The sequence below is a fragment of the Pyrus communis genome, chromosome 13 (assembly GCF_963583255.1).
Source record: "Pyrus communis chromosome 13, drPyrComm1.1, whole genome shotgun sequence".
NCBI lineage: Eukaryota > Viridiplantae > Streptophyta > Magnoliopsida > Rosales > Rosaceae > Pyrus > Pyrus communis.
Window position 1 is genome coordinate 6,537,029 of NC_084815.1, and position 12,191 is coordinate 6,549,219.

General features: G+C 36.0%; 1 protein-coding gene across 1 annotated transcript; it reads left to right on the top strand.

The window, feature by feature from the left end:
• The first annotated feature begins 7,995 nt into the window (after positions 1-7,995).
• Positions 7,996-9,657, top strand: LOC137713157 (zeatin O-glucosyltransferase-like). Its single transcript, XM_068452421.1, has one exon. It carries the CDS (start codon positions 8,088-8,090, stop codon positions 9,492-9,494), a length of 1,407 nt encoding a protein of 468 aa, XP_068308522.1. The 5' UTR covers positions 7,996-8,087; the 3' UTR covers positions 9,495-9,657.
• The last annotated feature ends 2,534 nt before the right edge of the window (positions 9,658-12,191 follow it).

Below are 12,191 nucleotides of genomic sequence, written 5' to 3' on the forward strand. Positions count from 1 at the left end.
GTAACTTTTTTTTGTAAAACACATGAAATGGTTAATGCATTATATAGAGTGATGGAAAAAATGGTATGAATGATTCCCATTTTATATGTGAATTACTTTGTAAATAAATTTGGTACGTTTGTATTTTATAATAAATTGTAAACAAAATAAAAAAAATTTAAAAAACCATTTAAAAACATAATTGCATGACACATAACAATTTTTGGTCGCGTAAGCTAGGCCTAGCAATTCCTGACACGACCCAATAACCCGACACGACAAGCAAAATATTATTTTTATAATTTTATAACCCTAAAATAAATTGCTATAATAATTATATATATTAATTTAACAATTTTATACCCCTAAAAGCTATAAAAATTATATATATATATATATATAATTAAATTAAAAAAATTGGTCACCATTGGATCGGCTTAAATATACATAGCATTCAACTTATTAAGTGTTATACTACAAAATAAATAAATTTAAATCTACTAAACTAATGGATACCACAAAATCTTATGTTATACTTAATGAAAGTATAAATAAACTCTAAGTGTTAGTGAATCTATATTTTTGATAGGATGCGCATTGTACGAAACTAATTTCAATGATCCAACCATCAAACTTGTTTGTATATGGTTTGAGATCACATACACCAAAAATCGCAGAAAACAATCATTCAGAGATCAAGTAACGGTACAAAACTTTTCGACGATTAGAAACGAAAAATCACAATTTAACGAGTATTTTAACTCCAATTTTGATGATTTTTTATAGCTACACTCCTTGACCCTATATGAGTACAATGAATGAATTCGACCTTCAATTTCAACTATTTACACTAGTGGATACCACAAAATCTTATGTTATACTTAATAAAAGTATAAATAAATGCTAAGTTTAGTGAATCTATCTTTTTGATGGGATACACATTGTATGAAACTAATTTCAATGATCCAACCGTCAAACTTGTTTGTATATGGTTCGAGATCGCATACGCCAAAAATCGCAGAAAACAAACATTCAAAGATCAAGTAATGGTACAAAACTTTTCAACGGTTAGAAATGAAAAATCACGATTTAACAGTTATTTTAAATTTACACGTGAATGTTGCACGACAAATACATATATTTCATCGCGCAAGTGTCTGAAATTTCAATTAAGGCTTTTTTTTTGGGGAAAATTTTAAAAAACTTGCGCGATGATTGTTTAGCCTTGCGAGACAAAGACTCTGTCGCGCAAGATTCTATATTTTAAGCCCCCTCCTTCCCCTCACTTCCCTCTTCTTCCTTTTTCCCTGCACGATACCCTTTCTCTCATTCCTATGTATCTCCATCTTTCTCTCCGTTTCTTTCTCCGGCCGTCGCGACTTCGTCTCCAAGAGGTAATTTCCTCTTTAGTTTTTATTTTCAATATTCTTTATTTACATATTGGGGGTTAGAATTAGGGTTTTTTTGGTTTTTTTCTTTTTCAAATTGGGGGTTAAAATTAGGGCAATCGCGTAAGATTTAGGGTTCGTAAATTGGGGGTTACATTTAGGTTCTTAAATTAGAGTTTTTAGGGTTCTTAATTGGGGCTAGATTTAGGTCTTAAATTAGGGGAACGATTTTGGGCAGTGAGTTAGTTAGGTTTTCTTAAATTGGGGGTTAGATTTAGGGTTCTTAAATTAGGGGTTCTTAAATTGGTGGCGATTGTCATATTGCAATCAAGTTTATGTCCAAGTGCTCAGGAAGGGTTATCATAGTGAGGGATAACAATAGGTTTCATAGTTTTGAGGATGGAAAGTGCACATGCGGAGATTAGTTCTGTAAACTTCCATGTGCTTCCCTTTGTTTTTGTTTTCTCTGTGATTGCACGTTACTATCTTCATAAACTATGCAGACATGAACACATCTAGAACATGGGTTCAGCGAGTTGGCATTTTTCATATTTCAAATTTTCATATCTGGAGAAATGGTTCAGCAATTTGGGATTTTTTTCATCCAAATTTGTGTTTCCTGGAGAATGATATTGTGTTGTAAGTTCTTATATTCTAGATGGGTATTTATTTGCTCTCTTGAACAAATTTGTTTATCTTTTTTGGATACCGGGTAAGGTTTTTTGTCAACGAATACTTTCATTGCTAATAATGTCATTCTTTAATGAAAATACTTTCATATGATAAGATTGTCATTCTTGATTTTTTCAATTTTCAGGAGAAAAATCCACTAGCTTTTGGATGTTCACTTTGGTCACCTGCATTACTTTATGGAAATTTTAATTACTATTTCCATAATTTTGTTACCTTCCTTACTTTCTAGTATTGTTATTTGACTTCAAGTTCCAATGGTCTACTCGAAAGTAGCCCCATGGATTTTGATATTGTTGTGGTTGACTTGCTTTTTTAAGATTCATGTCATGAGAGCTTACATATCAAAATTAGATGTTTTGGTTACTCTCTTTTCATTGGTTTTCTAATTGTATTCATTGACCAAGATTGTGCTTCGATTTTTGAAAATAGAAGGTTATCATCTCTACTTCTAGGGAGATGCAAAGAAGGTTATCAATTATCCTCTGCTTCCCTTTGTTTTAATTGTGTTATATCACTTGTTGTGTGTATTGGCATGATATATTGGACTTTGTAACTCCTAAGATGCCTAATGCTTTCTTTTTCTACCTATGATGCTTGTATCCCTGGTTATTGTTGAATATGTGCCATACTTTTTTGTTTCCATCCATTAACTTGGGTGCATGTTCTTGGTTTCTGCCTACACTCGAGGAGCCAAATTGATAGCTTGTGGCTTATTTGTCACTTGAATTCCCTGACACACACAGAGCAAGTACATACTAGATTTTGCCTCCAATTACTCCTTTATGCTAGTTTCTTCTTATGAGTTATAATTGATGGGTCTATATCCTATCTGAATTGATTAGTTTGTATATAGTATATCAATTTTAAGTTTTGTTTCTGCCCAACTTGAATTGGGTTTAGAATTAAGGTTTTTAAATTTCGTTTTAGATTTAAGTTTAAATTATTAGCATGTGTACGGTAAGTTAAATCTTTGTGTACGAAACAAACTGATTTCCAATTTTGTAGATGTCAAACCTCATTAGAACCTAGAAGGCGATGACTTCTACACCTAGTCTGACGGCTACACCTAGTCCGACGACTACACCTACTACTACTGTCACTGCTCCGACAGAGACGGACCATAGGCCAGTCAATCCGGTTGACCCAGTTAGTCCTCCAGTCCCACAAGCGCAGGCATCGTCGACTTCTTTGGTGGTGTTGCCTGTTAGCGCCTGACGTACTCACCGGTGCCCCTGCACTACGAACCAGATGTCGCCATCGGGATCCACAACTGATGCCTCGGGTACACGGCCAGGTATACAATCCTAATTCATTCCCCTATTCCCATGTTAACTGAATTTTGTTATTTGAGGTTCAATTTGTTAAGTTATGTCATGTAAGGATTAAAAAGTTGTCATCGTTCCGAACCTTTTATTAAACTGTTGTGATCATCATGTTAGATGTGTATATTGTTTATGTTATTTTTAGGGTTTTGGGAAATGTTTTAATTATAGGGGAGGTTATGCTGAAATTTTAGTAGGATTTGTTATTAGTTTTGGGTTAATGATTTATTTTTCATCTCTTTGCAGTGAAGAAAAACACATTGGGACCTTGTTGGCAATTGAAGACGGCGAAGGTCACCCGGGTGACCAACAGTCGTATCCCAATTGGATACGACGAGCGACATCGGGCAGCATTAATGGCGAAGCAGCATAGTGCATTAGCCCATGACATTGGGCATGTCATGCGGACCTTTTGCCCTATGCGGTGGAAGTCTTGGAAGGCGATGCCAGAGAAAATGAAAAACACAATGCGCAACCAATTAGCATTGCCTTTTTAATGCTTTTCATGTAAAATTTATATATTTATATTTATTACTATCTTTTATTACTAATACTTTCAAAATATTTGTTATATTGTAGACAAACTATAATATGGAGGATATGGACGAGGGCATGTTCGCATACCTCAATCGGCTATTCTCTGAACGCTACAAGCAGTGGAAGAGTGACATGCACCAATTTTTCCAACAATTTGATGATCCGCAGGTCGCTCTCGAGGAGGGTTGTTCGAAGGAGTTGGAAGACCGACAAGATAGTTGGGTTTAGCTTTGCGGTCATTTTCAAGAGTCGGGCTATGTGGTGCGTTTTTAATTTCGACTTCTTTCATTTTACTTTTTTAAATTTTTACTAATGTTTATTATTATTATTATTATTTTCTTTAAGTATTACAACTAATATGTTTTTTTTTTTTTATAACAGAAGAAGACGAAGGCGAACAAGATCAATTGGGAGAAGAAGACTCTTCTCCACCATTCAGGTTCGAGACCTTTCTCTTATAAGATGGAGGTGTGATGGAATGTATATATTACATCTTTCATTTCCAATTTTAAAATGCCGCTAATAAATTTTTTTTTCTTCTTACTATCAGTTTCCTTATCATTTTCGATTTCAGGAGGGTTCAAAATTTCCGGAGATCGATGTCTTTGCTAACGTTTATGTTCAACTTGGGAATGAGTTGACCGAGTCATTCATGTAAGTAATTTCTTATGCATTCAACATTTATACTAATTATTTCAAATTGTTTTCGATTAATAATCCATGTTTTTTTTTTTCACAGGCAACTATGGTGGAGAAGAGTCAGTTGGTGCTTCAAGAGTCCGCCTCCCAGCTTCCCTCGGACACGCTGATTGAGTCTATGGATCCCCATAAGGATGCAGGGTTTCACATTGTGACAGAGACATTGGACCAGACTTTCAGTCGGAGGCCAGGGACTTATTATCGGGGGATGGGAAATGCCAGACGGCGAGAGAGTAGAGCCTCGTCATCTTCGCTGTCAAAGGGCCAAGTTACGGCTTTGACGCAAGAAGTCGCTGGCCTAAGGAATGACCTGACATCGTACAAGTCTCAAATGTCGATGCTTGTACAAGCCCTCAGTTCCTCCAGAATACATCTCCCTGGTTTTTCTGTACCATCGCCCTCATAGCCCTTCCACACCGAGCAAGCACAGCAATCAGGCCCTTCGACCTCCGACCCCGTCCCCAACCAGCAACAAGATCCTTCGAACGACATACCTATAGATTTTTCCGCTTTTTTTTTTTTAAGCTTTGTTCCCGCTTTTTTTTTTTTTTTTTTTTTTTTAACTTTATATTTGTACGTCCATTTTTATTTATATTATAAAAAAAATTGTTTTTTTATTCACTAATTTGCTTTTTTTTTCTTTCTTTTTTTTGTTGTCATTAGTATGAAATTTTATTTTAAATTTTCCTTTCATTCTATTTATTTTATTTTTTTTTATAAAAATTACAGTTGCGCGACGAAAATTAAGCGCGTCTTATAACTTCGTTGCGCATTACCACGCGCTTCTAACATTTTTCGTCGTGCAAACTTTTCAAGACGAACTAGTCACAAAGTGCACTTGTACCCTTTTATATCGTACGACAAAAACCTTTGTCCGCATAACTTTTGCGCGACAAGTAGTAAAGCGTCACGCCATTTTTTTTTTTGCGCGACAAGTTTGAAATTGTTCGTCGTGCAATGTCTTTTTTCACAACCTTTGCGCGACAAAATATGCGCGACGATTTTTTGGTCGCCATAGTTTTTGTGCGACCTAATAATGATTTGCGTGACAAAATATTCCTCGTCGCGCAAACTGTTTAATTTAGTAGTGACATGTGGATAATTTGACATTGAATATTGAGATATATTCCAATTTTATTGTGTTATAATTTCTATTAATTATGTGGCTGTCCACTTGGAGCTAATACTTTTTCTATGTAAATCTTAAGACTGTAATAAGAAGGAAAGAACTCTAATTTCTCCTCTCAGTCTTGTCTTTCTATTTATTGTTACCAAAATGCCAAAATGAGTCGGATTGTTAGTTCAAACACAAAGCATTCCTTCACGTTCAATCTCTGTTGTCAGCTGTTCTTGTTAAATATTTAAAAAAATAATAATAATTCAAGGGTGGACCCTGGAGCAAGGAGAAAATGAAGAGAGAATGATGTTTTAAAAAATGAGTGAGTTGAGTTTGAATTGTCAATAGTAAAATATTTAAAAATTTGTTTACAAAAAAAAAAGGTATTGTTGGAGATGAAAAGTTCATATGAGTAACTAAAATAATTTTTTACCACTGTTCACTTGCTAGTTTAACAAAATTTTAGAGATTCTCTAGAAAATACTCAAAGTCTAGACCTCCATCAGTTCCAGACGCGATTTCTTTTATAGAGGTATTGAGATAAATTCCAAAAAATAAAACTATAGTTACCATCTTAATGAATGTTGTATAAATATGATTTCTTATATGTGAGAGACTTATGAAATCATTTTCTGAATGTGATCCAAACAAATAGATCGTTGCGTACGAAGAGGCTAAGGAGGACCACAATCAATCGATTGGAGAGTAGAAATGACACAAGAAGATGCACACCTTCATCGAAATTGTAAAGCGATAAAGGGCGAACGATGCACACCGTTCTGGGGGCAATCTGCAGATCAAAGGTCCAGAACATTGCAGGACAAAGTGCATTCGCAAGAAAAGTAGAAGACAAGTTAATTAACTAGCAACTAAGGAGATGAAAACTAGCAACTTAGGAGATGACCTCGACGGTCCATAGTGCATTCGCAGTATTTTTTTTTTCATAATCATAAAAGATTGCGCATTTGATGGGACTATCGAGTTCACTTGCCTTGACCTAGATCTCAGTACGATTAATCCAAGTTAACTAGCAAGAGTGGAGATGAATTCAGCTGTCAAATCGAATTTGCAGTCATTTTCGTAATCATAAAATAGTGCAAGGTCCTGTAAATTCAATGGGGCCGTGAGTTCAACTTGCATTGGCCTAGTACGTACATTATTTTCCTAGCCTAGAGTAAAAAGTGGTGATGTTACCCCTCAAGTTCAACTTAGCCACCAAAGGAACAATCTTATCAACATCCCCAACCACCAAGAGAATTTTTTCATTGGGATGGAAACATAAATGATACATCACGTATTTTTTACGTAAATAATGAGAAATTGTGTTTTTTAAGTTATTAACTTTTTAGTACACATATTCCACCATTAATATAATGACATATGGTATACTACTTCGTGTTTCAGTTACACTAAAAAATCTCTCTAACCACCAATTAACTCATGCTCTGGCAACATGCAATGCAATAATTCAAGTAACTAAAAAAAACAAGAAAATCAAAGCAAACCCTACTTTTAAAGCAATCTGGGAAAAATCCAAATTTTGACTGAGATCACCCACAAGTACGTATATCAGAAAACGACAAAAGCAAAGGCGGCTAAGGCGGCAAACGGATGGGTGTGTGTATCTTTCTTGTTGCCAGTGTTGTCGAGTATTACGACTTTTCGAAGCCAGAAAAGGAGGGAACTTCTGTAGTTCCGATGGCTAAAATACAAAAAGAGATGACAGGAAAAGGAATACTCATATACGTTTTCGGTTTGAAGTTTTGATTGTTAAACAATTATTAGAATCATGATTGATATTTTTTTCCATTGATATTAAATTTGATTCGCGTGGAAAGCAATGATGTAAAATATTTGCATTAGGTTTGATTCTTAGTTAATAGTTATCTTATTTTGTGATCAAGTTCAATCCCTTATTCTTTTAAATAGATTGTTCCTTCCCGCTTAAAGTAAAATATTATTGTATTAATAAATAAAAAAATAGAAAGAAAATAATTTGTCATTCTCATTGTTACCCCCGTGATTGAGATTAGGATCACGGTGGCCCATTTTGGCTGCCCTTGCCTCCTAAGTAGTTTCGTTCTTAATATTTTTTTTTTTTTTCTTTTTGAAAAGGTATAATGAACCCTACAGCTAATAACAACACCAAAACAAAAGGTAAAGAGATAAAAATTTAAAATGTTAATAGACTCAATAGCAATGTGCACGACAAATGACACAATGTTATATATATATATATATACCTTACAAAATCCCAATTTGGTTCTATAAAAAGAACCTCAAACTCGATTCATCTCAAGCTTCAATCATATAAGCAAAACACTTCTGATCCAAGTCTCATTTGATTGATATATGGCTCACGGTGACCAACACCATCAAAACCAATCCCAAGTGGTAGTGGTCATGGTACCCTTGCCAGCCCAAGGCCACCTCAACCAACTCCTACACCTCTCTCGCCTCATCTCCGCCTACAATATCCCCGTCCACTACGTTGGCGCCGCCACTCACAACCGCCAAGTCAAGCTCCGAGCCCACCGTTGGGAAGCCAAGCTCCAATTTCATGACTTTCCAACCCCTCCTTTCCTCTCCCCTCCTCCTAACCCCAATGCCACAAACAAGTTCCCCTCTCATCTCCAACCCTCCTTTAAAGCCACTGCCCACCTCCGCCAGCCCGTGGCGAAGCTCTTACGTGAGTTGTCACCCAAAGCAAGAAGAGTCATCGTCATCCACGACTCCATGATGGCTTCAGTCATTCAAGATGTTGCTTCTATACCAAATGGAGAGTCCTACACTTTTCACTCCGTCTCTGCCTTTACCATTTTTTTGTACCTGTGGGAAGTAATCGGAATGCCGAAAAAGCTCGAGGAGCTCGATGTCAAGCTCCCAAACGGCATCCCGTCTCTTGAAGGTTGTTTCACTATTGAGTTCATGAATTTCATTGGTGAACAACATGAACACCAAAAGTTGATCAACGCAGGGAACCTTCACAACACCAGTAGAACCATTGAAGGACCATACATAGATTTACTCAACAGGATTGGTCAGCAGAAGCATTGGGCCATAGGGCCATTCAACCCTACTACAGTTGCAAACCCTAATAATAATTCAAATGGTAGTAGGCACAAGTGTTTGGAATGGTTGGACAAACAAGAACAAAGTTCAGTGATCTATGTGTCTTTTGGGACAACCACAGCCATGAAAGATGAGCAAATTCAAGAGCTGGCAATTGGGTTGGAGGAAAGCAAGCAACAGTTCATTTGGGTTTTGAGGGATGCTGATAAAGGTGACCTTTTCAGTGATGCGGAGGTGAGAAGGGCTGAGCTGCCGCAAGGGTATGAAGAGAGAGTGAAAGGTAGGGGATTAGTGGTTCGAGACTGGGCCCCACAGCTGGAAATCCTGTCCCACAAATCAACAGGAGGGTTTCTGAGTCACTGTGGGTGGAACTCATGCATAGAGAGCATCACCATGGGGGTCCCCATAGCAGCTTGGCCAATGCACTCCGACCAACCAAGGAATACTGTTTTGATCACAAAGTTGCTTGGAGTTGGTTTTGTTATGAGGGATTGGGATAAGAGGGATGAGCTTGTCACGTCACAAAGCATTAAAAATGGTGTGCAGAAATTTATGTGGTCCGAAGAAGGGGATGAGATAAGGAAGAGGGCGGCGGAGTTGGGGGCTGACGTCCGCCAGTCGAGGGTTGAAGGTGGAGCTTCTTACATGGAGTTTTCTTCTTTTATTGCTCATATCACTAGATACTAGTATTGTTAGAGTATATAGGATATGGAGGGTGTGGATCATGACACATGTCATTGGCTAAAAAGATAAGGCAGTTAGGATTGTTGGTATTGTAAGGTCCATCTATATAGCAACAGTTTGTAACCAGAAAGTTTATCAAGAAAATACAAGTGAAAATCATTCTCTTTCTCTCTCTAAATTTTCTCTGTTTCCTTCTTCGTCTTCTATAATCTCTCTGTTCTCTTCTTCCTGCATTATGCTTAACAAGTATTTGTGTACTTAATTCATCGTTTCGAGTTAAATTTAAGAATCTCAACCTCCTCCTTTTGAGTTTTTAAGTGTTTCCTTTACCAGAAGAAGAAGAACCCTATTTCGAGGGAAAAAGAACCATATGCGTTGGCGGGCTTTACCTCTATCAGAAAAATAGTACAAATGATAGTACAAATAGATGGTAAGTGTGATATTACTTTTTTCAATAATAAAAATAAACAAGTAACGATTTTATTTTATTATAAATATATATTTTATATAGGCTTTTTAGCTAAAATGGTCCATGAGATTTGCATAATTCATCACTTTTGTCCCTAAGATTTGAAATTAATAGAATTGGTTTCTGAGTTTGTCCACAATCAATCATTTTGGTCATTTCATATAAAATCTCCATTAAATAAGGATAAAATGACAAAAATACCCTCAATTTTGTCAAATCATTTTGGCCCATTGTTTATCATATTGAGGGTAATTTTATCATTTTGATCTTTATTTAACATATTTTTTCACCGAATGAACAAAACGATTGATGGTGGACAATCTCATAGACCATTCCTATCGATTTCAAATCTAAAAACCAAAATGAGAGATTAGGTAAATCTCAAGGACCATTTTGGCTATAAAGCCTTTTATATATAACACAAGCTACACATTTTTTTAACACATTTTAGTCCTTTAGTTTTGGTCACATACACATTTTAGTCCTTAAATCCATGTTTACCCCCACAATATACGTGTCCACCAACTCCATTCACTTTCAACCAAATTTAATATGGACAAGCATTTGAACAATATATTCTCTTTTTGGCAACTACACTATTCCAAAATTTGTTGCTTTCACTTTCCTGTCCTTTAATATATGAGAAGTATATACCAATCTCACATAGATGTGCAGTAAATGAGGCGAGAACTGGATTTTGTACACCTAATGGCTTAAGCCACTGTTCCCATTTTCTCGAAGTTACTGTCAAATACCCTATTACATCTCCGCTTCCTCATAAACCAACACGCAGTACTGCAAGAGTTTATCGTTCATAGTTTATACTCATGCAAGCCAAGAGGGTGCTCCAACAGAGTAATGTATAAGGACAAATTCCGCATTCCGGCGCTACCTCATACACCGGTCAATCCCACTGCGACTAAAATGGAGTAATATTGGCACGATCCTACCTTCATCACGGCGGTTGACAATGTAATCGGCTGCCTCATGGATGACGTTTTTTAACACGAACATAACCCCCTACCGCATGGTAGCAACAGAACGTGCACTACTACTTGCGGTGACATCACAATTTATTAGTTTCTGCAAATTGGTGAAACATCATTCTCTTCGCAACCTACCTCAATTATCATTTTAAGTAAAAAGTATTAGATACAACATTAATTTTATGATGTGCAATAAAAAGTTGGCACCAGCCTTTATATTAATATCGACAACGACATGCAAATATACTAGTTGGTAATTTATGAAACATTTTGATTTTTTATTTCTGGATCTTAAATTATTGCGTTGAGAAATGCTAAAGAGACTCTCTCATAGATGAGACTCTCTATAAACTCCCTGGCATCTCACAGTTTAACTTCAATTTCTATGCCAACATTATAAAATATTGTGCCAAAATGAGGAGATAGGAGAAAGTATATTTTAGTTGTGCATTTTGGGAATTTGGTGAGAGAGACAGGAGAAAGTATATTTGTTGCACTTAAACCATCTCCAAAATACCAAATAAACTGGGTTTTTTTTTTTCCAGCAAAGAAAGGAGTCAAATATATTTAATTTAATTTTTAATGAGTGGTTCCATTGACAATCAATAAAATAAAAACTAAAATCAATTTTAATTATTTTTAATAGTTAATATAACTATAGGGCCCAATGTAATAATAAAATAAATATTTGACACATCTATTAGAATAGAAGAAGATTTAACATTTGTATTTAATGGGCCAGATCAACCATCAAATAAAATTTTGATTTATTATATTTGACACCTCCTTGGAGACGCTCTAAGGTAGACAGAGAAAGGAAAGTGTTTTGGTGTTTTCAGCAGAGCAATTTTGGGTTGGGTGCGTGTTAGTGTTACATATAATTTTGGGCCTTTATTATTATTATTTTTTTGTCGAAAGATAAAACTTAATTGAATTAAATACGAATCATTACATGCGAATCCTCTGCTAGAATATTAAACAGAAACTCAAGTCCTAACTTATCCCAGCCAAATCTCCCACCATGCTTAACAACGTATGCTGCTATCGAGTGGGCTGCACGATTACAATGACGAGGGGTAAAGCAAAACTTCACTGACTGAAATAAGCTCGTTATTCTCCAAACATCTGGCAGATAAATCTCGAGAATCACATCAACCGTAATCTCTTTGTTGATCATCTGAACCAACCCTTTAGAATCCAATTCAACCACCAACCTATAACTAGTTCCCCCAGCGCTACCCACCA